This window comes from Chlorocebus sabaeus, chromosome 19 (assembly GCF_047675955.1).
Source record: "Chlorocebus sabaeus isolate Y175 chromosome 19, mChlSab1.0.hap1, whole genome shotgun sequence".
NCBI classification, from domain to species: Eukaryota; Metazoa; Chordata; class Mammalia; order Primates; family Cercopithecidae; genus Chlorocebus; species Chlorocebus sabaeus.
Window position 1 is genome coordinate 29,966,726 of NC_132922.1, and position 23,734 is coordinate 29,990,459.

At 54.5% G+C, this 23,734-nt stretch overlaps 3 protein-coding genes across 4 annotated transcripts in view; 2 read left to right on the forward strand and 1 right to left on the reverse strand.

Annotated features, from left to right (window-relative positions):
* Positions 1-4,719: 4,719 nt before the first annotated feature.
* On the forward strand, positions 4,720-6,612 carry LOC103222950 (transmembrane protein 191A). The gene is given in 4 exon segments (XM_007974929.3): positions 4,720-5,616; positions 5,618-5,744; positions 5,747-5,932; positions 5,934-6,612. Coding segments are annotated over 4 exon segments (480 nt in total). The 5' UTR covers positions 4,720-5,479; the 3' UTR covers positions 5,964-6,612.
* A 3-nt stretch (positions 6,613-6,615) lies between these two features.
* Positions 6,616-9,222, forward strand: TMEM191C (transmembrane protein 191C). Of its 2 annotated transcripts, XM_007974931.3 has the most exons (10): positions 6,616-6,911; positions 7,192-7,315; positions 7,450-7,500; positions 7,651-7,728; positions 8,075-8,131; positions 8,229-8,288; positions 8,415-8,479; positions 8,559-8,631; positions 8,778-8,818; positions 8,901-9,222. In XM_007974931.3, exons 1-10 carry the CDS (start codon positions 6,616-6,618, stop codon positions 9,103-9,105), a joined length of 1,050 nt encoding a protein of 349 aa, XP_007973122.3. In that variant the 3' UTR covers positions 9,106-9,222. The 2 variants fall into 2 exon arrangements, with proteins under 2 accessions (XP_007973122.3, XP_007973121.3); XM_007974930.3 differs by having other exon boundaries at positions 8,229-8,479.
* Positions 9,223-12,394: 3,172 nt separating this feature from the next.
* The window catches only part of PI4KA (phosphatidylinositol 4-kinase alpha), a 143,049-nt gene continuing 131,709 nt past the window's right edge, over positions 12,395-23,734 (reverse strand). Inside the window, exons 45-55 of the mRNA XM_007974934.3 lie at positions 22,940-23,010; positions 20,320-20,392; positions 20,152-20,222; positions 17,674-17,783; positions 17,097-17,201; positions 16,890-17,015; positions 16,061-16,181; positions 15,415-15,574; positions 14,629-14,718; positions 14,016-14,099; positions 12,395-12,808 (exon numbers count right to left, since the gene is read on the reverse strand). Of these exons, the coding sequence (XP_007973125.3) occupies positions 12,757-12,808; positions 14,016-14,099; positions 14,629-14,718; positions 15,415-15,574; positions 16,061-16,181; positions 16,890-17,015; positions 17,097-17,201; positions 17,674-17,783; positions 20,152-20,222; positions 20,320-20,392; positions 22,940-23,010 (1,063 nt within the window). The 3' untranslated portion in view covers positions 12,395-12,756. The remainder of the gene's footprint in view (positions 12,809-14,015; positions 14,100-14,628; positions 14,719-15,414; positions 15,575-16,060; positions 16,182-16,889; positions 17,016-17,096; positions 17,202-17,673; positions 17,784-20,151; positions 20,223-20,319; positions 20,393-22,939; positions 23,011-23,734) is intronic.

Sequence of the window (23,734 nt, forward strand, 5' to 3'; positions counted from 1 at the left end):
GATTGCGCTGAGCACAGGAGGTCAAGGCTGCAGTGAGCTTGGATGGCGCCACTGCTCCCCAACCTGGCAACAGAGTGAGACTTGATCTCGAAAAAAAAAAAAGGCCAGGCGCGGTGGCTTATGCCTGTAATTCCAACTCTTTGGGAGACCGAAGCAGGTGGATCACCTGAGGTCGGGAGATTGAGACCAGCCTGGCCAACATGGTAAAACCCTCTCTCTACTAAAAATACAAAATTAGCTGGGTGTGGTCGTGGGCGCCTATAGTCCCAGGTACTTGAGAGGCTGAGGCAGGAGAATCGCTTGAACCCAGGAGGTGGAGGTTGCAGTGAGCCAAGATCATGCAACTGCACTCCAGCCTGGGCAACAGAGCGAGACTCCGTCTGAAAAAAAAAAACATGGAGTAAACCTCATTTTCTATTTCTCACTGTCAACATTATTTTCAGGGCTTACTGTTGATTTTAGGAGATCCCAGCTTATTTTAAGTGGTCTACGGGACTCCTTTGTTTTCATCTGTCTCATTTCAGTTTTTTTTTTTCCCCCAACATTTCACTTCTCAATTCCCTAGAAATGAGTGAGGTGTTCAGGCTTCACTCACGGAGCCTAAACTATCCACTTGGGATGAAACATGGGTGACAGAATAAGAAAAGATCTTAGCAATCTTTAGAATCAATTGATTATTAATTAGAATACACAGGTACCAGGTGCGGTGGCACATGCCTGTAATCCCAGCATTTTGGGAGGCCAAGGTGGGTGGATCACTTGAGCCCAGGAGTTCCGAGACCAGCCTGTTCAACATAGTGAGACCTCATTTCTACAAAAAAAAATCAGCCATGCTGTAGTCCCAGCTACTGGGGGAGCTGAGTGGGAGGATTCCTTGAGCCCAGGATTTCAAGACCGTAGTGAGCTAGGTCAGCCTGGGTGACAGAGCAAGATCCCGTCTAACGAAAAATTAAAATTGAAAAATACTGGCCAGGTGCGGTGGCTCATGCCTGTAATCCCAGTACTTTGGGAGGCTGAGGCAGGTGGATCATTTGAAGTAAGGAGTTTGAGACCAGCCTGACCAACATAATGAAACCCTATCTCTATTGAAAATACAAAAATTAGGCCGGGCGCGGTGGCTCAAGCCTATAATCCCAGCACTTTGGGAGGCCGAGATGGGCGGATCACGAGGTCAGGAGATCGAGACCATCCTGGCTAACATGGTGAAACCCCGTCTCTACTAAAAAATACAAAAAACTAGCGGGGCGAGGTGGCGGGCGCCTGTAGTCCCAGCTACTCGGGAGGCTGAGGCAGGAGAATGGCGTAAACCCGGGAGGCGCAGCTTGCAGTAAGCTGAGATCCGGCCACTGCACTCCAGCCCGGGGGACAGAGCGAGACTCCGTCTCAAAAAAAAACAAAACAAAAAAAAGAAAATACAAAAATTAGCCAGAAGTGGTGGCAGGCATCTGTAGTCCCAACTACTTGGGAGGCTGAGGCAGGAGAATCGCTTGAACCACCACGCCCGGTCTAATTTTTTTGTTTGTTTGCTTTTTTAAGTAGAGACAGTGTTTCGCCATGTTGGCCAGGCTGATCTTGAACACCTGACCTCAAGTGATCCACGCGCCTCAGCCTCCCAAAGTGCTGGGATTATAGGCATGAGTCACCGCGCCCGATCTGAAGACATTTTTTATTGGTTGATTGAGTTGGGGTCTCACTGTTGCCCAGGCTGGAGTGTAGTGGCATTATAGCTCACTGCAGCCTTAAACTCCTGGGCCCAAGAAATCCTCCCAGCTCAGTCTTCTGAGTATCCAGGACTACAGGCACACACCGCCACACCCAACTCATTTTAAATTTTTTCTTTTTTTTTTTTGAGATGGAGTCTTGCTCTGTCACCCAGGCTGGAGTGCAGTGGTGTGATCTCGGCTCATTGCAAGCTCCGCCTCCCAGGTTCACGCCATTCTCCAACCTGCCACCACGCCTGGCTAATTTTTTCTATTTTTAGTAGAGACCAGGTTTCACTGTGTTAGCCAGGATGGTCTCGATCTCCTGACCTCGTGGTCCACCCACCTCGGCCTCCCAAAGTGCTGGGATTACAGGTGTGAGCCACCGCGCCCGGCCTAAATTTTTTTTTGTAGAGACAGGGTCTTGCTACATTGCCCAGGCTGGTCTGGAATGCCTGGCTTCAAACAGTCCTGCTGCCTCAGCTTCCTAAAGCGCTTGGGATTATAGGCATGAGCCACTGCACCCTGCCTGACTGAAGACCTTTGATGCCCAACCACAGTAAGGGTCCATTACCTCTGCCAGAGTAGCCAAAAGCTAGATGTTGGTTGACATCACATACAAGCAATGATCCAGTTTCAGGGTCCCTGGCACACTGCTAATGGCACTGTTAATGGGCCATTTGGGGGAGCACTTGGTGCAAATGGTGACCAAGTATGGGCACCTCCATGACCTGCAATCCACTGTGGGGTAAGTGCCATGGTAAAGTTTCTTACGTGTTCACAAACTTATAAGAGCAAAGCATTAAGAACTTTAAGAGGCCAATGCAGGAGGATCACTTGAATTTTGAGACCATCCTGTGCAACAAATGAGACTCTATCCCTACAAAAAAAAAAAAAAATTTTGTTTTGTTTTTTTGAGATGGAATCTCGCTCTGTCTCCCAGGCTGGAGTGCAATGGCATGATCTCGGCTCACTGCAACCTCCGCCACCTCCTTGAATTCCTGACCTTGTTCAAGTGATTCTCCTGCCTCAGCCTCCCTAGCAGCTGGGATTACAGGCACCCGCCACCACACCCAGCTAATTTTTGTATTTTTAGTAGAGACGGGGTTTGGCCATGTTGGCCAGGCTGGTCTCAAACTCCTGACCTCAGGTGATCCACCCGCCTTGGCCTCCCAAAGTGCTGGGATTACAGGTGTGTGCCACCATACCTGGCCAATTTTTAAAAATTGTATTATTTTAGAAATGGGGTCTCACTCTGTTTCTCAGGCTGGACTTGAACTCTGGACCTCAAGAGATCCTTCTGCTTTAACCTCCTGAGTCGCTAGGACTTAAGGCATGCACCACTGCACTCGGCAACATCTAATTTTATTTCTTCTCTTATCACGAGCCAGTTTTTTCAGCACAAGTTGTCATGTGGTCATGGGGGTGCCTACCTCAAATCCTCCTTGCCCCATAGTTTAGTCTTGGTTCTGTTCCCATGTGCTGTAGGTTGCCTTAGGAACCAGCGTAAGTCCTAGTTCTTGCCCATTAGAGGTGGGGGCTCCCAGCTCCCTAAAGAGACACACAAGATATAGCATATTGACTTGCTCTTTTAGGTCCTTCATGGTTACAAGGTGGCTAGAGCAGTTCCAGCCAGTAGGCAACAAAGATAATGTTGCTCCCATGTGTCCTTTTGCAGAAACTCAAACCTCTCAGAAGCCCACAGCCAACTTTCCCTAGTGTTTCAGAGGCAGAATTCTACAAGGGAAGTGAGACATCCATGGTTGGTTTAGACCAGTCCTGCTTTACACCTGGGGAGAGGATGGGCCTGGCTCCCCAGAAGAACAAATTTAGGGGCTTGTATCAGCAAGAAGGAAGAGAGAGAGAGCAGTTTTAAGAGGTTGCTAGGCGGCCAGGTGTGGTGGCTCCTGCCTGTAATGGGAGGCCGAGGCGAGTGGATCACTTGAGGTCAGGAGTTCAAGACCAGCCTGACCAAGGTGAAACCCCATCTGTACTAAAAATACAAAAGTTAGCTGGGCGTGGTGGCAGGTGCCTGTAATCCCAGCTACTCGGGAGGCTGAGACAGGAGAATCGCTTGAACCTGGGAGGTGGAGGTTGCAGTGAGTCAAGATCATGCCACTGCACTCCAGTCTGGGTGACACAGCAAGACTGCATTTCAAATAAATAAATAAATAAATAAATAAGGTTGGTAGGCAACCAACTGTGTGTGCAGATTCTTCAAGCTTTCCTACTAGATTTTTTTTGAGATGGAGTTTTGCTCTGTTGCCCAGGCTGGAATGCAATGGCGCGATCTTGGCTCACTGCAACCTTCGCCTCCCCGGTTCAAGTGATTCTCCTGCCTCTGCCTCCGGAGTAGCTGGGATTACAGGCACTCGCCACCATGCCCAGGTAATCTTGTATTTTTAGTAGAGATGGGGTTTTACCATGTTGGTCAGGCTGGTCTTGAATTCCTGACCTCGTGATCCACCCGCCTCGGCCTCCCAAAGTGCTGAGATTACAGGCATGAGCCACTGTGCCCAGCCTCTTCTACTACTTATTTTTATTTTTATCTTTTTTGAGATGGAGGCTCATACTGTTGCCCAGGCTGGAGTGCAGTGGCACGATCTCGGCTCACTGCAACCTCCGCCTCCTGGTTTTATGTGATTCTTCTGCCTCCTCCCGAGTAGCTGGGATTACAGGCCACCACGCCCAGCTAATTTTTTGTATTTTTAGTAGAGATGGGGTTTCACCATGTTGGCCAGGCTGGTCTCGAACTCCAGATCTCAGGTGATCCACCCACCTTGGCCTCCCAAAGTGCTGGGATTACAGGCGTGAGCCACCGCACTCGGCCTCTACTACTACTATTTTTTTGTTTTGGAGACGGAGCCTCGCTCTGTCACCAGGCTGGAGTGCAGTGGTGTAATCTCAGCTCACTGTAACCTCTGCCTCCCAGGTTCGATTCCCCTGCCTCAGCCTCCCGAGTAGCTGGGACTATAGGCATGCACCACCATATCTGGCTAATTTTTTTTTTTTTTGTATTTTAGTAGAGGTGGGGTTTCACCATGTAGGCCAGGATGGTCTTGATATCCTGACCTTGTGATCCACCTGCCTCAGCCTCCCAAAGTACTGGGATTACAGGCGTGAGCCACCACGCCCAGCTGTTTACTACTATTTCTTAAAGGGTGAGAGGAGGCGGGAGGATCCCTTGAGCCCTGAAGTTTGCAGCTGCAGTGAGCTTTTGATGGTGCCACTGCACTCCAACCAGGGTTACAACAGGACCCTGACTCTAAAAAAAAAAAAATACACTATTAATACTTCCTCCTTACTATCATGTTTACTGTGGCCTTTATCAGACTAGAGAGTCCTTTTATCTCTCCCTTTTGTAAGAGCTTTTAGAATTATCAATAGATGGTTGGGTGAGGTGGCTCAGGCCTGTAATCCCAGCACTATGGGAGGCCGAGGTGGGTGGATCACAAGGTCAGGAGTTCAAGACCAGCCTGGCCAAAGTGGTGAAACCCTGTCTCTACTAAAAATATAAAATAATTAGCCAGGCGTGGTGGTGAGCGCCTGTAATCCCAGCTACTCGGGAGGCTGGGGCAGAGAATTGCTTGCACCCGGTAGGCAGAGGTTGCAGTGAGCCGAGATTGTGTCACTACACCCCAGCCTGGGTGACAGAGTGAGATTCCGTCTCAGAAAAAAATAAAATAAAATTATCAATAGATGGTGACCCTCACCTTCATGTTTTCTGCATCTATTGAAGTGCACCATTGAGATCGTGGAGTTCTTCCCTGTTTGTCCAAATGGTGAACAACACTGATTTTCTGATGTTGAAGAATCCCTGGAATAAACTCTGCTTGGTGTCCATGGATTTCTGTTTCCCTTTAGATTTTGTTAGTAATTTATTTTGGATTTTTGCATCCAAGTTCATAATTGTACTTGACAAAGGCAGATTTTAAAAGGACAAGTTGGGAGGCTAAGGTGGAAGGATCACTTGGGCCTGGGAGATTGAGGCTACAGCGAGCCTTGATTGTGCCACTGTACTCCAGCCTGGTGACAGCAAGACCTTTGTCTCTAAAATAATAATAAATAAAAGGACGAGTTTACTTACAGTCTCACCAAGCAATGAAAGAGCTTATCTTCCTCCTGTTTCCTTTGCGGATCTTGCTCATGTATTTTATCTTAGTTACTTTAGCATAAATGCTAAATCAAATTCTTTTTCACTAGACATCATCATAGCTCTAGGCATGCCACATAATAAATACCCAAACACATATTAATCATTAAAATTGTTTCCTTTTTTTGTGGCTACTGTAACCACTTCAGCGAACCATTTAATCCATAGTGAGTTTAAATTATTTTTTCTCGGCTGGGCGCGGTGGCTCACGCCTGTAGCCCTTTGGGAGGCTGAGGCGGATGGATCACGAGGTCAGGAGATCGAGACCATCCTGGCTAACACAGTGAAACCCCGTCTCTACTAAAAGTACAAAAAAAAAAAAAAAAAAAAAAGCCGGGCGCAGTGGCGGGCGTCTGTAGTCCCAGCTACCCGGGAGGCTGAGGTAGGAGAATGGCGTGATTCCGGGCGGCAGGGCTTGCAGTGAGCCGAGATCGCGCCACTGCACTCCAGCCTGGGAGACACAGCGAGACTCTCTCAAAAAAAGAAAAAATATTTTTTCTCCTTCCTGGGATAAATTTCCCAGGAGAGGGATAATTGGGTCAAAAGATATGAACATATTTATGGGTTCTTTTCTACAAGAGATCGATCAGTTTCCGAGTGCCATCTGCAATGTGGGGGAACCAATCTTCAGCTTGCCTGCATTTGGTCTTAGTATTTTATTAATCTTTCATTGATCCAATTACGGCTCTTTGACACAATTTTCATCAGTAGTGGACTAAGTGTGACGGGCCTGACCTGTCTCCCGCCAGTGTGAGAAGAGGCATGTGTCAGGTTGCGCTCGGGCTCCCCCTGCCGCCCGTTGTGGTCCAGCCCGCTAGGCGCTCCCTGCCGCCCATTGTGACGCCCGCCAGCCGCAGGCTGGGTCCCCTAGGCGGGCGGCGTTTAGGCACGGTCTCCACAGCCATGGCCGCGACGCAGGAGCTGCTGCTGCAGTTGCAGAAGGATAACCGAGATGGTCGCCAGCGGAAGCAGGAGCTAGAGAAGCTGATGCGCGGGCTCGAGGCCGAGAGCGAGAGCCTCAACCGGCGCCTGCAGGACCTGAGTGAGCGGGAGCGAAGGTGCGCGGGGAACGCCGCTCCACCTGGCGGGCGCGCGAGGGTCCGTCCCGCAGGCAGCGCCGCGAGGGGCTTCGCAGAGTACCAGGCCGATCCGCCCGGGCCCGCACCTCTGTTCTAGGCCCTTGGGGAACGGGCGATCCACCCAGCGGACCCAGGTGGGGGACTCGGTCAGGACTTCCCCGTCTCCAATCATGAGCCTGCGGCTGGTCCTTCCCGGTGCCTGCGGGATCCTGAGCAACCCAGTCCGCCTTGTAGCTCCAACCTCAGTTTCCCTCTGCAGCCTGCTGCGGAGGCGAAGCCAGGCAGCACAGCCTCTGCAAGGGGAGGCGGGCGAGGCGGCGCGGGAGCGCGCGGAGCGGGTGCGCAGAAGGCTGGAGGAGGCGGAGCGCCACAAGGAGGACTTGGTGAGGAAGAGTCCTGGAATGGGGCTGGATCCACGGTGGAGTGGGGCAGGGCGGGCGGAAGGGGGCGGGATCCGGGGGTGGGGTGAGGCAGGACCGGCGGAAAGGCCGGCACCGCCCCAGGACCCTGTCCGCAGGAGCAGTACAACAGGCAGCTGCAGGAGCAGTGGGAGGAGCTGTCGAGTCAGGTACGTGCCGGAGATGGGAGGGCCTGTCTCGTGGTTCCTCTCGGAAGTCCTGCCCTGGTCCCCGCCCTTGTTGCCTCTCCGTCCCTGTCACCCATGACACCCGTTCCTCCAGAAGTCGGTAAACCCCGCCCTTACAAGCCCCGCCCCTAGCTCTTCTACTACGGAGGGGAACAGCAGAGCCAGAAGAGCACGGAGCAGCAACTCGCAGCCCAATTGGTGACGCTGCAGGTGCTTGAGCGGGACCCTGAGGTCTTTAGCAGAGGCGGAGCAGCAGCATGAGCGGGGCGTTGACCACCTGGGGGTGTGGCTTGCGGCAGGCCCGGACGGCGTGGAGTGGGCGGGGATGTGGGCGGAGCATAATCGCATGGGGGCGGGGCCCTGAGGGCTAGAATAGGGGCGGAGAGCGGAGGGGGCGGGGCCATGACTAACTGGGGCGTTGCTTACGACGGGTCCTGAGGACGTGGGCAGGGTCATGGTCGCCTGGGGGCGGGCGGTGAGGGCCACGGGCGGGGCCCGGAGGGGCAGCGGGGTGTCGGCCTGCGGACCTCCTGACATTCCCTGGGTCCTTCTCAAGAATGAACTGGAGCTGGCGGAGACCAAGTGCGCCTTGCAGGAGGAGAAACTGCAGCAGGTGAGGGCAGAAGTGGGTTTTGTTGGAGGGTCGGCTTTCGAGTGTGGGTGGGGAAGGGCGTGTCTCCCCGGAGTCTAACCCAGGTGTCCACACCCAGGGCGCGCTGCAGACAGCTGAGGCCTGGGCCATATTCCAGGAGCAGACCGTAGTCCTGCAGGTGCGGCCCCACTCGGACGCCACGGTGCCTCCCGCCTCTCCTCCCCCAGACCTGGGGCGGCAGGTCTCCCAACCCGCCGCCAGGACGCCTCCCCGAGGCCTCAGTCCGCACTCTCACCCGCTCCAGGAGGTGCAGGTGAAGGTGATGGAGGCTGCGGAGGAGCTGGACGCCTGGCAGAGTGGCCGGGAACCGTAAGGGAGTTGGGCCTGCGGGCGCGGCGGGGCACTGTGGGGCCGGGCCGGGCTCCCACCTGCATGCCTGTCCCCGCAGGTGTGACGGACAGCTTCGCGGAGTGCAGTATAGCACCGAGTCGCTCATGGAGGAGATGGCCAGGGCGGACCGAGTGAGCGCCTGCGCGGGTCCGGGTGGGGCGGGCTGAAGCGGGACACCCCTCCCCATCCCGGCGCCGGGCCGCCTCCCCCTCCTCCTGGAAACCCGGCCGGCTCCGCGGGCGCGGAGGTAGCTGGATGAGGCCCCCTCTCTCCGCAGGAGATGCGGCTGTTCAGCGGCCGGTGCGCGCTGGCCATCAGGTGAGCAGGACGGTGGGCGCGGCCGCGGTCCCCCAGGTACACGCCCGAGTCGCCGCCTACCTGCCCGCCTTTCGCCCCGCAGGCGGTGCGTGCTGGGCGCGCTGCAGGTGCTGCTGACGCTGCCGCTCCTCTTCCTGGGGCTGTTGCTGCTCTGGACTGTGCTGTTGGACCCCGGCACCATCTCCGCGTGGCTCCGGAGTCTCACCTCGGAGACGACGCTGCGCCGCCTGCGCTATACACTGTCCCCGCTGCTGGAGCTGCGCGCTAACGGGCTGCTGCCCACGTAAGTGCAGCGCCCCGCGCCTGGCTCCAGGTGGACTCCAGGGCACCTGGCTTTATTTCTGGTGCACTCCTCTCCTGAGAGTGTAGACCAAGGTCGCCTAATAAACTCCTCAAAGGATGAAGCTCGTGGGTTCGTCATCTGTCTCCCATGTCCTGTAGGAGCTTGGTTTTTTAGCCTCCCAAGATTCCTTCCTTTTTTACAGCTCATGGATTTAGATCCACTCCCCAGTATTATAAACAGCATTTTTTGTTTTTCAGGATATATAATTTGCCATATTGCCAGAAACTTGTACATAGCATTTGACACTTTTTTGCCAATTTGACAAGCTGCCTTTTTCAAGTATTGTGATTTGAAATTATTTCTACTATATTTGAATTTATTTCTACCATTTGTAATATGTTGATCCTGATTTTTCAATGCTCCCCTTTCCGTTTATTTGGGAAGTCACACTCTGTATTCTGGTGTTCTTACTACTTGAGCTCAGCTCATCGCTGTCATCTTCCCCTAAACTGCCTTAAAGCATCTTAATGCTTGTCTTTTCCCTCTGATGACATGTGCTTTTTTTTTTTGAGACAGAGTCTTGCTCTGTTGCCCAGGCTGGAGTGCAGTGGCGCGATCTCGGCTCACTGCAAGCTCTGCCTACTGGGTTCACACCATTCTCCTGCCTCAGCCTCCCAAGTAGCTGGGACTACAGGCACCCGCCACCACACCCAGCTAATTCTTTGTATTTTTAGTAGAGACAGAGTTTTACTGTGTTAGCCAGGATGGTCTCGATCTCCTGACCTCGTGATCCACCCACCTCAGCCTCCCCAAAGTGCTGTAATTACAGGCATGAGCCACCGTGCCTGGCCAACATTTTTTCCAGATACCTTACTGTTATTGATTCCTAATTTCCACTGTGGCCAGATAACATACTTTGCGTGATTTTAATTCTATCTCATTTACTGAGACTTGTTTTGTGGCCCAGCACAAAGCTTGTAATGAACATTGAGAAGAAAGTACTATTGACAGTGATTTTTTTTTTTTTGAGATGGAGTCTTGCTCTGTCGCCAGGCTGGAGTACAGTGGTGTGCAATCTCAGGTCACTCCAACCTCTGCCTCATGGGTTCAAGTGATTCTCCTGCCTCAGCCTCCCAAGTAGCTGGGACTACAGGTGCATGCCGCCATGCCCAGCTAATTTTTGTATTTTTCACCATGTTGGCCAGGATGGTCTCGACCTCTTGACCTCATGATCCGCCCAGCTTGGCCTCCCACAGTGTTGGGATTATAGGCGTTAGCCACCGTGCCAGGCTGACAGAGTGTTTTACAAATACCCAGCAGGTCCAGGTGGGTGACAGGCTTGTTCAGGGCTCCTGTGTTTACTTCCTTGTTGGTAGCTCATCAATTGCTTATTGTGAAATGTTCCATAAACACCCATACACATGATGATTATGGATGGCCAGTCTTTTTTCCATAGATCTATGTCTTCATATGTAAAGTGCTTTGGTTATAATCAGCACATAACTGGGTCTCACTTCTTGTTTATAATCTCTGACTTTTAAATTGGGGTGGTAAGTCTATTATGTTCTCCTTTCCTGCCTTCTTTTGGATTAATATCTTTTAAAAGTCCTTTTTTTTTTTTTTTTTTGGAGACAGAGTCTTGCTCTGTCGCCCAGGCTGGAGTGCAGTGGCGTGATCTCGGCTCACTGCAAGCTCTGCCTCCCGGGTTCATGCCATTCTCCTGCCTCAGCCTCCTGAGTAGCTGGGACTATAGGCGCCCGCCACCACGCCTGGCTAATTTTTTTTTTTGTATTTTTAGTAAAGGCGGGGTTTCACCGAGTTAGCCAGGATGGTCTCGATCTCCTGACCTCGTGATCCACCCACCTCGGCCTCCCAAAGTGCTGGGATTACAGGCATAAGCCACTGTGCCCAGCTTAAAAGTCCTTTTAACTTGTACACTGACTCATATTTTTTATTGAGACAGTCTCACTCTGTCACCCAGCTGGAGTGCAATGGCGTGATCTTGGCTCACTGCAACCTTCACCTCCTGGGCTCAAGAGATCCTCCTTCCTCAGCTTCCTTAGTAGCTGGGACCTGGGACTACAGGCCTGTACCACCATGCCAGGATAACTGTTGTATTTTTTGTAGAGATGGGGTCTTGCCATGTTGCTCAGGCTGGTCTCAAACTGCTGGATTCCAGCAATCCACTCACCTCAGCCTCCCAAAGTGCTGGGATTACACATGTGAGCCACTGTGCCCAGCCTCTATTTTTATTTGTACAGCTCGGGACTCAACTGTGCTTCCTAAAGCTGAATATTTGTGTTTTTCAACTCTGGAAATCCCATTAAAAGTTGACTGGAGCCAGGCACAGTGGCTCCAATCCCCGCACTTTGGGAGGCCGAGGCGGGCAGATCACCTGAAGCCAAGATCAGCCTGGCCAACATGACGAAACCCCTTCTCCACTAAAAGTATAAAAATTAGCTGGGTGTGGTGGCGGTCAGCTGAAATCCCAGCTACTTAGGAGGCTGAGGTAGGAGAATTGCTTGAACCTGGGAGACAGATTGCAGTGAGCAGAGATCGCACCATGCACTCCAGCCTGGGCGACAGTGAGACTCTTGTCTTAAAAAAAAAAAAGTTGATTGGAGCTTTTCATTCAACTCTTTTTTTTTTGGACCCTGTTACCCAGGCTGGAGTGCAGTGGTACGATCACAGCTCACTGGAGCCTTGCTCTTAGGCTCAAGTGATCTTACCTCCTGAGTAGCTGGGGCTACAGGCATGCACCACCACGTGGCTAATTAAAAATTTTTTTTTGTAGAGACAGGGTCTTGCCACGTTGCTTATGCTGGTCTTGAACTCCTGGGCTCAAGCAATCCTCCCGCTTTGGCCTGCCGAATGCTGGGATTGGGAGCCACCCCGCTTGGCTTTCCTTTCCTTTCCTTCACACTCCATTTTTGGTCATTTCACTGTTCTGATCACTGATTCTCTCTCTTACCTGCTGTCGAGCTGATCTTTTGGAGTTTCTAATTTGTTTCAGGTCTTCAGAAAGACCTATCTGCTTCAGATGCAGGGCCTCGGTAGGTGGGAGTAGATGCTTGCTGGGTCTAGTCACACAAAGATTTTGGAGTTCCAGAGCACAGCACTTGAAAATGAGTAAGTGCTCATTGTGGGACTCTCATGCTTGTTAAGCCACAACCTGTGCTCCTGGGCCCCAGCCTATGAGTGCAGGCAACCCTGGGCCCCCCTCTCTAGGGGCAAATCCAGGAACTGCCCCTTGGCTGAAGGTGGACTTAGGACTTGACACAAAACGTCACAGATTCCAACACAGCACTATTTTGGGTTTTTATTTTGTTGATGTTGGTTAAATCTTATATCTTTTTTTTATACACAAGAAAATACTTCATGTACCTATGAAATAAGACAGGTAGGGAATATGTCCAGTGCAAACAGAGGACTCACACCTGTGCATAGACAGCACCATCCAATGATTGTCACTGCAGTCCATGGCGTTACCAAGGCTGCGCCACCTACGTGCTGCCCCAGGAGGCGCTACCAGGCTCTTCCAGACACAGGTCTGTCCTCCACTGCATGTGGCGGCAGGGCGGGGAGGTCACAGGGCTCCATGATTGTGGGGCAGCTTCAAGGGCACATGGGGCGGAGGGCCTTGGAGGTCCCCTCCTCAGTAGGGGATGTCATTCTGATAGTACTGGATCATGTCGTAGGTCCGGCTCCTGAAAGGCCAAGGAAGAGTGAAGGGAGATGTGAGGCGTCAGCAGGGTCTGAGGTCCCTCCCCAGCAGGGAGCCCTCGCTGTCCAATCAGCCCCTCATGGCTGCCCAGCACCTGAAGGCACAAATGTCTCAGGCGTGCCCTCCCCCACCCAGTGACCACATCTCCTGCTCCAACCCGGGGGCCTCCAAGGCCACCTCATGCTCCTCAGCCAAACCGCTTCCATCTGTGGGAGCCACTGCTCTGCCACATGGGCCTCGGGCCCCTTGGCTCGTCCTGGCCAGATGCCCCCAAGGGGTCTGTATGCTCTCCTCGCACCTCTGGAGAGCCCCTTCTCGCCCTGCCCCAGCCCCTCTTGAAGTCCTGGCCGCCTGGTTTCTCTGCTTCCTCTCAGCAAGAGCTCCTTCCGTGCCCAGTCTCCACACTGCCCTTGTTAGGGCGCTGGACCCGGGCGCCACCTGGGGGCAGGTCTCAGCTTCCTCTCACACTCCTCCGGCCGGCAGTTCCCCACGCAGATGGCCACGCCTGGGCCCCTCATCCTAGTCTGGATGTGGCCTATCCCATGGCACAAGCTTGGGTCCCCACATGCCCCTCAGGGCCTTACTAACCCCACATGTGTAAGCGCTGCCCCCTTCGGGGATGGCTCACCTGCTGGGATCGCCATCTTCCCTTTGTTCAGGCTGGACCCCTCAAAGCCGCCTCTGATTCCCACAGCGGACAGCCTGTCAGCCTGGTGCTCTGCCTTTGGACCCTGAGCCAGCCCTCTTCAGGGCCCCCTGCACCCATCTCCTCCCACCACAGTAGTGACCAGCAGCCTGGCTTGCACCTCCAGTCACTGCCCACAAAGCAGCCTGAGGCAGGCACAGGGAAGGAGTGAGGTCTGACATCCTCAGCCCTCCTGGGAGGAGCGAGGCCTGACACCACATTCAGTTCTTCTACTCCTGGCCTTGTGCCTCCGCTGCTCCCTTGGCCTCACAAGCCCTGGCCAGTTGGGCCCAGCCTCTGGCCTCTGCCAGGTGTTCCCCTCAGCACACCACAGCCCCCAAACCAGTGCCCCACTGCTCCTCAAGAGCTCCTGTCAAGGCTTGGGTCTTCATGAGAGGGGCGGCTCGGGGACAGCAGAATCCTCATCTTCTGGTGCAGGAAAGGCCCTGCAGGTGCCCAGGGGCCACTGAGGCAGGGGGTGAAGGCAGGAGGGCGGGGGACTCACCTGTTGCTGAGGAAGCAGCTCTGGATGACCTTCATGATGAAATTTGCAGCCTCGCGCTCGGTCATGTTGGGGCTAAACCTGTGTCTGGGGGAGAGGCTGTGTCAGGGCTGCCATGGGTAGGGCTGTGCTGGCTCCCTGGCCCAGTGGGAGGAGGGTCTTCCATGGGGACGGACTTTAGCTGAGAGTCATGCCCTGGAAATGTACCTCTGGGGCCCACATGTTGGAAGACGGGGTGCTGTGAAGGCCACGCCTGGCTTACTGTGGGCCCTGTCCCCTTCCCAGCATAACCTGAGTGCTCCCATGGCATTAGGGGACTAAGCATTGGGGAGCTAAGCTACTGCAGCCCTAGACCTTAGGGTCAAGGTGGGGTGGGCGTAGCATCCGTGACACAATAGAGGCCCCTGGGTGGGTCCTTGGTGTGGCCAGCACAAGCAGGGGCCCCTCACAGGCGTGGTCTAGGGACAGAGCGTCACCCAGGAACCCTGTCTGCTCTGAGGTTCCAAGGAGATGACAACCACACTGACAATTACACAAAAGGTTCCTATCTTGGATGGAGCCTCAGCTAATGCACAACTGTCCCCCAGATGGCCTGCGTGTCCACCAAGGAACCTACTTCAAGAGCTTGATCGTCTGGCCGCGAAAACAGGGCAGGCCCGTGTCCAACATAAGAGTGACCAGGGAGACGACCGCGTCCATGTAGGGCCTGGGGAGAGATAGGAGGGAGTGGTGGGCTGAGGCCAGCCTAGGTGGTGGCCCTGCCTGTAGTCCTGCGGCCTGGCTGATGCCAACAGCCTCAGGTGTGGGCTCCTGTCACCCACCTCCCCTGCCACATCTTCTACATCTCTGAGGCAACTTTCAATCTGTTGCACTTGGCAACCCGTACCGCCCAGGCGAGGACTGCCCACGTGCACTCTGGACGGGCTGAGTGTCCTGCCCTGTCCCCCACATCAGGCTGCCGGTCATGGCTTCTGCACCTGGGTGGGACGCAGACACTCTGACCTGACTTCCCTGCAGGGCAGTGAGGACGAACCCAGGTTGGATTGTGGCCTTGGCCAAGTGACCTGTATATGAAACTGGGACGAAGCCCATCTCTGGCATGTAGCCTGTGAGGTGGCAGGTGCTCAGGCTTTGGTGACAGGGTGGATGGGATGCCCAGAAAGGGGGAGCCCATGGCTGAAGGCGTGGGCAGGATCCTGGGGAAGGTGGCTGGAATTAGATGCCCAGAGCAAGAATTTACTGGCACAGGTGGGCAGACAGAGGTGACCAAAGGACAGGCATAGGTCAGCAGGTGGCTGCTAGCAACTACCTCACTCTCTGGAACCTGATTCCCTTCTAAAGGGGACCTCAGAACGTTCCCCACACGCCCTCTGCCTCCACCCTGGCCCTCACCCAGGCTCACCGCACAGCCAGGTAGCCGCGCACACACATCTCCATGAACCACTTGAAGGGCGTGGCCTCCATCTTGCCCCCCATGATCATCACCATCTCATCCGTCAGCTTAATGTCGGGTTCCCAGCCAAGATTGCCGCCGGGCGAGCTTTCAAACATGAAGCCAAAGTCTGCAAAACCCCAAAGAGCTGCCTGTGACTGGGCTAGGAGCCAGGGTGGGCAGGGACGAGTGGTCTGTTTTGAGGAGGAGAAAAGGACTCCAACAGCAGCATTCCCTCCACCCCCAGTGGGCAGGTTGTGTTTTCTTGGGGACAGTGATGGGGTGGGTGGTGGAGCAGCAGGCAGAGGAAGAGAAGGGAGAAAGTGGAGGCAGGAATGAGCCAGGCTGGGGCATGAACTTGGATAAGCCCCACTCCGCCTAGCTCCAGCTTCTGATTCAGAGCAATGGCTGCTCTCGCCCCAGCTCCTTGGAGCCGGGGCCAGGCACCCTCCACAGCAGAACAGCTTGGTGGCTGACAGTTCGGACCTCAGAACTGGACCCTGACACTCCTGGCAGAATGGTCCTGGGCATGCTTCCCTCTGTGGGGTGGGGATCCCTAGCCTTCCCTGGGTGCCAGGGGTGAAGGGAGAGGACGGTGGCACTGTGGCTGGCTGACCGATGTGGATGATATGGCCCTTCTTGTCCAGCATAATGTTGCCGTTGTGTCTGTCCTTGATCTGCAGCAGGAACAGCAGGAGGCTGTAGGCGGCCATGCTTCGGATGAAGTTGTAGCGGGCCTGTGCAGAGAGCGCCCTGGGCTCACAGAGGCCCTGGGGCCTGTGGGCACCCTCCCTGGTCCCATACCCAGGATCCCTGGGCCTGTGGGCACTCTCCCTGGCTCTGTGACCCCACCGTGGAGGCAGAGCCCGAATCAGCAAGCCAGTCTTCGGCAGCAGGAATGACAAGGGTTGTCTGTGGATGTGGGGGTGTAGGTGCTTCCTCCCACACTCAGAACTTAACTTTCTTCTGAGGAGTCCAGCCCAGCTCTACATTCTTTTGACTCCCAAAGTGGCTTACAGATGCTCTGGTGTTTTTTTTTTTTTTTAAATGGAGTCTCACTCTGTCACCAGGCTGGAGTGCAGTGGGGCGATCTTGGCTCACTGCAATCTCTGCCTCCTGGGTTCAAGCGATTCTCCTGCTCCAGCCTCCCAAGTAGCTGGGACTACAGGTGCCCACCACCATGCCCAGCTAATTTTTTTATTTTTAGTAGAGATGGGGTTTCACCATCTTGGCCAGGATGGTTTCGATCTCTTGACCTCATGATCCGCCTGCCTTGGCCTCCCAAAGTACTGGGATTACAGGCATGAGCCACCACACCCGGCCCAGGTGCCCAGGTTTTAACCCTTAACAAAGGATGACTGAGGAGAGCAGGGTGTGAGTGGAGGCTGGGGTGGAGTGGAGCGCACACACACCCGCCCACCCCAGGCTGTGGCTGCCCTGGCTACCTGCTGGAAGGCCAGGGTGGATTCGTCCCCGTACTGGCGTGTGAAGTAGTCGTACATGCCGAAGTCTGTCTGGCGGCCCAGCTGGTCCCGGGAGGTGCAGTCGGGGATGCACTCAATCACCCCGCACTAGGGAGGAAAGGCCAGTTCTGAGCCCGCCGGGTGCGAGGTGCCCAGGGCTGCCCTACTGGCTCCACTCAGGGAACTTACCCCAGGGGCAGTGGCCACCACGCGGTAGGGAAAAACAAAGAGGTCCAGGCCGACCAGCTGGAAGATGTTCTTGAAGAGGTCGATGATCTGCAGGGCCAGCATGTCCTGGGAAGCCGGATGTGTGGGATGCGGTCAGCTGGCCATGCACCCCAGCAGCTCTTCTGGCTCATGCAGGGCAGAGGCCGAGCACCCAGAGATGGAGTGAGGTGGGGAAGCCACAGCTGAACAAGTCTGGAAGGCTTTGCCTTCTGACCATCAGGGGCTGGACTCACGCTGCTGGGACCACCAGGTCCTGGGCCGAGCATGAGGCAGAGCTGTCTGGCGGGGTGTGTGAGATAGGGCACCCAACCCCTGGGCAGTTCCCTCAGGTGGGCACTGGGGGAGACAGTGGGAGAAGGGCTGGAAGGAGAGGCCTCTGGGTTTTGCAGAAGCCCTAATTTACCCCATGGCACCTGAACCATATAAGAGGCGGCAAAGATTCACATTTCTACATATGAGATTGGACTCTGGCAGGCCTGGAGCCTTGGCGAGCAGCAAGCCCAGCCCCTAAGCCTACCCCAGGCCTGACCCTGCTTACCTGCCGGCAGTCGTCCCCCACTTTGAAGATGGCTGCCTGCCAGGAGATCTTCTGGCCGTCGGCCTCCTGCGCGCCGCACTCATCCTCGGAGTCTGAGCGGCACCGCAGACCTGCCCACAGGGAGAGAGGCCGTTGTTAGCCTGTAGGCAATGAGAAGCCCTCTAAGGGGGCCAGGGGTAAGTCCTCTCTCATGCCTGAAAGAAACCCCAGCAATCTTGGGGATCACTTCTTCAAAGCCCCAGGGAGGCCAAGAAGGAGTCCAACAGTGTGGGCAGCAAGCCACCCAGGTGCCGAAGCAAGAGACCGAGGGCACAAGCTGTTCCAATATATTATAAACAATAACAAGTTATAGAGATATAAATCATAGATACAATTATATATATCATTAATCACTAGTTTGTAGCAATGACTCTTTATTCCAATATTATAATAATCTTTGCTCTACAATTATAACCTAGGAGAAACCAGGCCATACAGAGATAGGAGCTGAAGGGGCACGGTGAGAAGTGACCAGAAGACAAGTGTGAGCCCTCTGTTAAGCCCGGACAGGGCCACTAGAGGGCTCCTTGGTCTAGTGGTAACATCAGCATCTGGGAAGGCACCCGTTACCTAGCGGACTGTGGTCTAGTAGTAGGAAAAGCACCCGCTACTTAGCAGACCGGGAATGGGAGTCTCCCTTTCCCCAGGGGAGTTAAAGAAGACACTGCTCCACCATCTCTTGTGGAGGATCTGACATCAGTCAGGCCCACTCGCGGTTATCCGGAGGCCTAACCGTCTCCCTGTGATGCTGTGCTTCAGCGGTCACGCTCCTAGTCTGCCTTCGTGTTCCACCCTGTACACCTGGCTCCGCCCTCTAGATAGCAGTAGCAAAATTAGTGAAAGTATTAAAGTCTTTGATCTTTCTGAAAAGAGCATAGAAAAAATAATGACGTAAGCTGTCCTGTCTCCACCTCGGCTACCTAACAGGGAAGGGCCCCCTGTCCGGTGGGCACGTGACTCACGCGACCTTATCAATCATTAGAGATGACTCACACTCTTTACCCTGCCCCTTTTGCCTTGTATACAATAAATAACAGCGCAGCCTGGCGCGCCACTACCGGTCTCCGCGTCTTGGTAGTAGTGGTCCCCCGGGCCCAGCTGTCCAGCTGTCTTTTTTTTTTTTTTTTTTTGAGACGGAGTCTCGCTCTGTCGCCCAGGCTGGAGTGCAGTGGCCGGATCTCAGCTCACTGCAAGCTCCGCCTCCCGGGTTCACGCCATTCTCCTGCCTCAGCCTCCCGAGTAGCTGGGACTACAGGCGCCCGCCACCTCGCCCCGCTAGTTTTTTGTATTTTTTAGTACAGACGGGGTTTCACCGTGTTAGCCAGGATGGTCTCAATCTCCTGACCTCGTGATCCACCCGTCTCGGCCTCCCAAAGTGCTGGGATTACAGGCTTGAGCCACCGCGCCCGGCCCCAGCTGTCTTTTATCTCTTTGTCTTATGTCTTTATTTCTATGATCTCTCGTTTCCGCACATGGGGAGAAAAACCCACGGACCCTGTGGGGCTGGTCCCTACACAACAGGGCTCAAGGAAAGCCTTGGAATAGCAAGTGGAATCCAGGGTGGGAGTCTAAGAACATTCAGGCTTAAATGGAACTAAAAACAGAGCCCCATTTCATCTGCAGTGAAGACCCAGGTATGCCTGGGTCAGTGTTGGGTGCTGTGAGCTGGGTGGCAGGAGGAATGTGTCTGTACACTGGGGTCCTGGGAGGGCTCAGGGCCAGTGTGCAGACATGGCCATGGGAGGCAGGTCCCTGCAAGGGGTGGTGGCCCCCTCTGCACAGCTGGCCACACCGTCTGTACTGGATTGAAGAGTGTCTCTAAAATTCATGTTCACCCCAAACCTTAGAATGTGTCCTTATTTGGAAACAGGGTCTTTGCAGATGTCATTAGGTTAAGACAAGGTCACAGTGGATTAGGATGGGCCCTAATCCAATGACTGATGTCCTTCAAGGGAGATCATCATGTGAAGAGGGAGGCGGAGATGGAAGTGGAGCATCTGCAGGCCAAAGTGTGCCCAGGACTGCCGGCAACCCCACCAGAAACTGAGGAGGCAAGGCAGGACCTGCCCAGAGCCTTCAGAGGGGGCACGGCCCTGATGACACCGCGATGGTGGACTCCAGCCTCCAGAACTGTCTGCACAGCAGCCCTCAGAAACTAACACCCCACAATGGCCCTGGGCCCCTCAGCCTCAGGCAGGAGCCTGTTGGAGTACGCCAGCTGACTCACGGCAGACAGACGTCTAGGGGTGGCACATCTGTCACTGCACTAGAGCTCCATGCCATCCCCCAATGAGGGGTCTGACTTGAGTGAGGGCAGACAGATGGACAGACATCATCTTTTATGGAGAGCTAGTACTAAATTAAACACATGCCGAAAGAAACTGGCATTAGCAAGGAAAAGCACTGAGCTCCCAAACAAAACCAGGGATCTTTACCGACCTTCTTTTTCAAGTTCGCTAACTCCACATCGCTTCACCTTGAACTTGGCCAGATATGGAGCTTTTGCAGCACTGAAAACAAAAAGAATGTGGCACCCATGATGTAGCCGAGAAAAACTGCATACGAGGACGCTGCGGAAGTGGGGGATGGGCAGGGCGAGGCGCCCACCTCTGCATCGGGGTCCCAGACTTGTAGTCGATGTCCAGCACGATGGCCTCGGGGTTGCTGGGCAGGTAGCAGCCTGTGCAGGGACAGAGGCAGTCACAGGGAGTCCATGTGTCACCAAGGTGAGGCCAGTGTCAGTTTCCAACACGGACGTTAGGTGCGAGTCCACCCTGCAGGCACACCCCACCCCTGTGGAGGGGCCTCTGGTCCTTGTCCAGGGCACCACTAACTTATTATTCTCCGGCCGCTAAGGGTCTGTCCTCCCTGACTCTTCGACTCTTCCAGCCATTGACCAAATGAGTCAGCACCTTCCGGGACACGCTCCTGCTGGAGGAGCACTGAGCCCCATCCTCACGGATGCAGCCCTACTGCTTCTGGGGGTGCGTGTGAAGCCTGTCCTGCCTCCACCTGCCTGAGCAACCCTCCGAACAGCCCTCCATTCTTGGAGTCCCTTTTTTTTGGATAGAGTCTCGCTCTGTCACCCAGGCTGGAGTGCAGTGGCGTGATCTTGGCTCACTGCAACCTCGGCCTCCTGGGTTCAAGCGATTCTCCTGCCTCAGCCTCCTGAGTAGCTAGGATTACAGGTGCCTGCCACCGTGCCCAGCTAATTTTTGTACTTTTAGTACAGACAGGGTTTCACCATGTTGGCCAGGCTGGTCTGGAACTCCTTACCTCAGGTGATCCACCCACCTCAGCTTCCCAAAGTGCTGGGATTAGGGCGTGAGCCACCACGCCCAGCCAACATTGTTTCTTTATGCTTATTTTATATCTTTGTGAGTTCAAGCTTCAGCTCAAGGTCCATGCCTTACTCATCTTTTTAACAGCCACAATACCTAATGTCATGCCTTTTCTTTTCTTGTTTTTGTTTTTTTGAGACAGTCTCACTCTTGTCACCCAGGCTGGAGTGCAGCGGCGCAATCTCGGCTCACTGCAAGCTCCGCCTCCCAGGTTCACGCCATTCTCCTGCCTCAGCCTCCCAAGTAGCTGGCGCTACAGGTGCCTACCACCATGCCCCGCTAATTTTTTGTATTATTAGTAGAGATGGGTTTCACCATGTTAGCCAGGATGGTCTCGATCTCCTGACCTCATGATCCACCTGCCTTGGCCTCCCAAAGTGTTAGGATTACAGGCGTGAGCCACTGCGCCTGGCTCAGGCTCCCCTTTCTCAGTGAGTGCTCAGTAAATGTGTGAAATAAGAGGACAAGGGAAAGGCCGTTTCTGGCCAAGGCACTGCCAGTCCCTAAAGGGAACATGTGCTCCTTGAGCCCTGAGAGGTGGGCTTTGAGGGGAGCCAAGCTTGGCCTTGCTGTGGGGTACAGGAAGAGTGGGGCAGGCCATCTCCTCCTCTTCCTCACCCGCCCTTCTGCCTGCTCCAGGCTGTGGCTCACACTCAGGCCCCTCTGTGGTCTCCTGCTAGAGCCCTGCTGGCTTCCCTGACCTCTGGGGCAAGACTCAGCCAACACGATCTAGAGCCAGGGGCTGGGGACTTCTGTGTATGCCCCATGCAGTACGATGCTTCCAGCTCTTTTTGCCCCTCCCCAGCAGTTGTGGCCTTCCTGGTGCGGGAACAAAGGCCCTGCATGCATGTCCTGCCCTCTCTGAGAAGCTGAGCTGTTGTGTGAGCTCAACACAATGTGTTGGGAAGAAATGGTTAAACTGGGGCGCTGCAGGGCACTGCACAGCTGAGACCAGCCGCTGTGAACCTCTGCGCAGGGTCCTGGCCAGAGTTTGGAAGACAAGTTTGTGCCAATAGTTGGAAATGGAGAGAGAGACCGGGCGTGGTGGCTCATGCCTGTAATCCCAGCACTTTGAGAGGCTGAGTCGGGCGGATCAGAAGGTCAGGAGATCGAGACCATCCTGACTGACACGGTGAAACCCTCTCTCTTCTAGAAATACAAAAAAATTAGCTGGGCGTGGTGGCACGTGCCTGTAGTCTCAGCTACTCGGGAGGCTGAGGCAGGAGAATGGCGTTAACCCGGGAGGTGGAGCTTGCAGTGAGCCGAGACCTCGCCACTCTGCACTCCAGTCTGGGCGAGACTCAGACTGGAGCGAGACTCCATCTCAAAAATAAATAAATAAATAAATAAATAGTAAGTAAAAATAAAATAAAATGGAGAGAGAGCTGCCCAGTGAAGTCTGGATTTCCATCTTCTCTTGAAAAGCTCAGCCTTAACCACACTGGGTTTGAATTCCCACGTGGCCATGGCCACAGGCACCCAGGAGCGGCTTCCTATGGGAGGCGGGGGGCGGTGCTGATGGGTCCCAGCACACATGAGTCGTCCCACACCGGCCCCGCCTGTGTGACCTGCTCCTGTAATGCTGGAGCCCAGGAACCCTCTTCTAGAGTAACAGCTACTGAGGTCAGTGTCAGCCTCCAGAAAAACAGCAGGCAGCAAGGAAGATGAAGGGCACCCATGGACGAGCAGCTCCCGCTCACTAGGGGCAGATTCTGGGGAGCAGCTGGGGTCTTGGGGCACCAGGCACCGTGGGCCCAAGCAGGTGTGGGGCTGGCCAAGCTGCTGTGTCCACAGCCTGCAGTGCCTGGAGAGGGCAGCAGCCTTCACGCCCCGCGGCCCACCCGCAGGAAGAGGTTGGTCTGAGCCTCCAGAAGCCACCTGCTCACCTGGCTGCACCTTCACTTCAGACAGGGCCGACAGACAAGCCTTCTTTCTCTCGTCGCCTTTAGGGTAGGGCCTGAGAAACAGGAAAGAAATGCTTGCTTTGTCTCCTGGAGGAACTGGCTGCTGGGGGACAGCCCAGGGCCCCTCCTGCCTGGATTACCCTCTCTGTCCCTCTCTTCCTGGCTCTAGCTGCTCCTAGGGCAGCCAGGCACCACTGGCAGCGATTCTTGCCTTGCGTTCCTCGTGGAGAATCCCCAACAGCCCCCAAGGGGCGGTTTTCTGGCAGGCTCTGCCCCTGCTGTGGGGGGGTGTGTGTGGCTGGGGGTGGTGGGGGTAATGCCTGCCACCTGCTGCCACCCAGGAAACGCTAGATCTGGTCCTTTATCTTGTGGGTTAGAAGCTGCCAGCACTGCTATTCTCAGCACCCAGCCCAGAAAAGGGTCTCAAACTGACCAAGGTCAGAGCAGCGTAAGCACTGGAGACAGCCCGGCTAGCGTGCCCAACATTGATGACTCCAGGGTTTCATCCCTTATGAATGGGCAAAGCCAACAACATCCAAGGATGGTGTCAGGTCCACACAAATGGAACATCCAGGAAAATGATCACAGGAGCTGCAAAGGCAGTCTGGTGTTCCTGACACCATGAGGATCGATCCTTCAGAGTGTAGAGAGGGCAAGGTGGCCTCACATTGTGGAGCTATGTGCTAAATTCTACAAACCTTAAGAACGAAACTAAGCTGTGTTTCCTGAAACTGGCGTGGTCATGCATTCTGCCATGCCTTCAAGAGCCTTGACTCA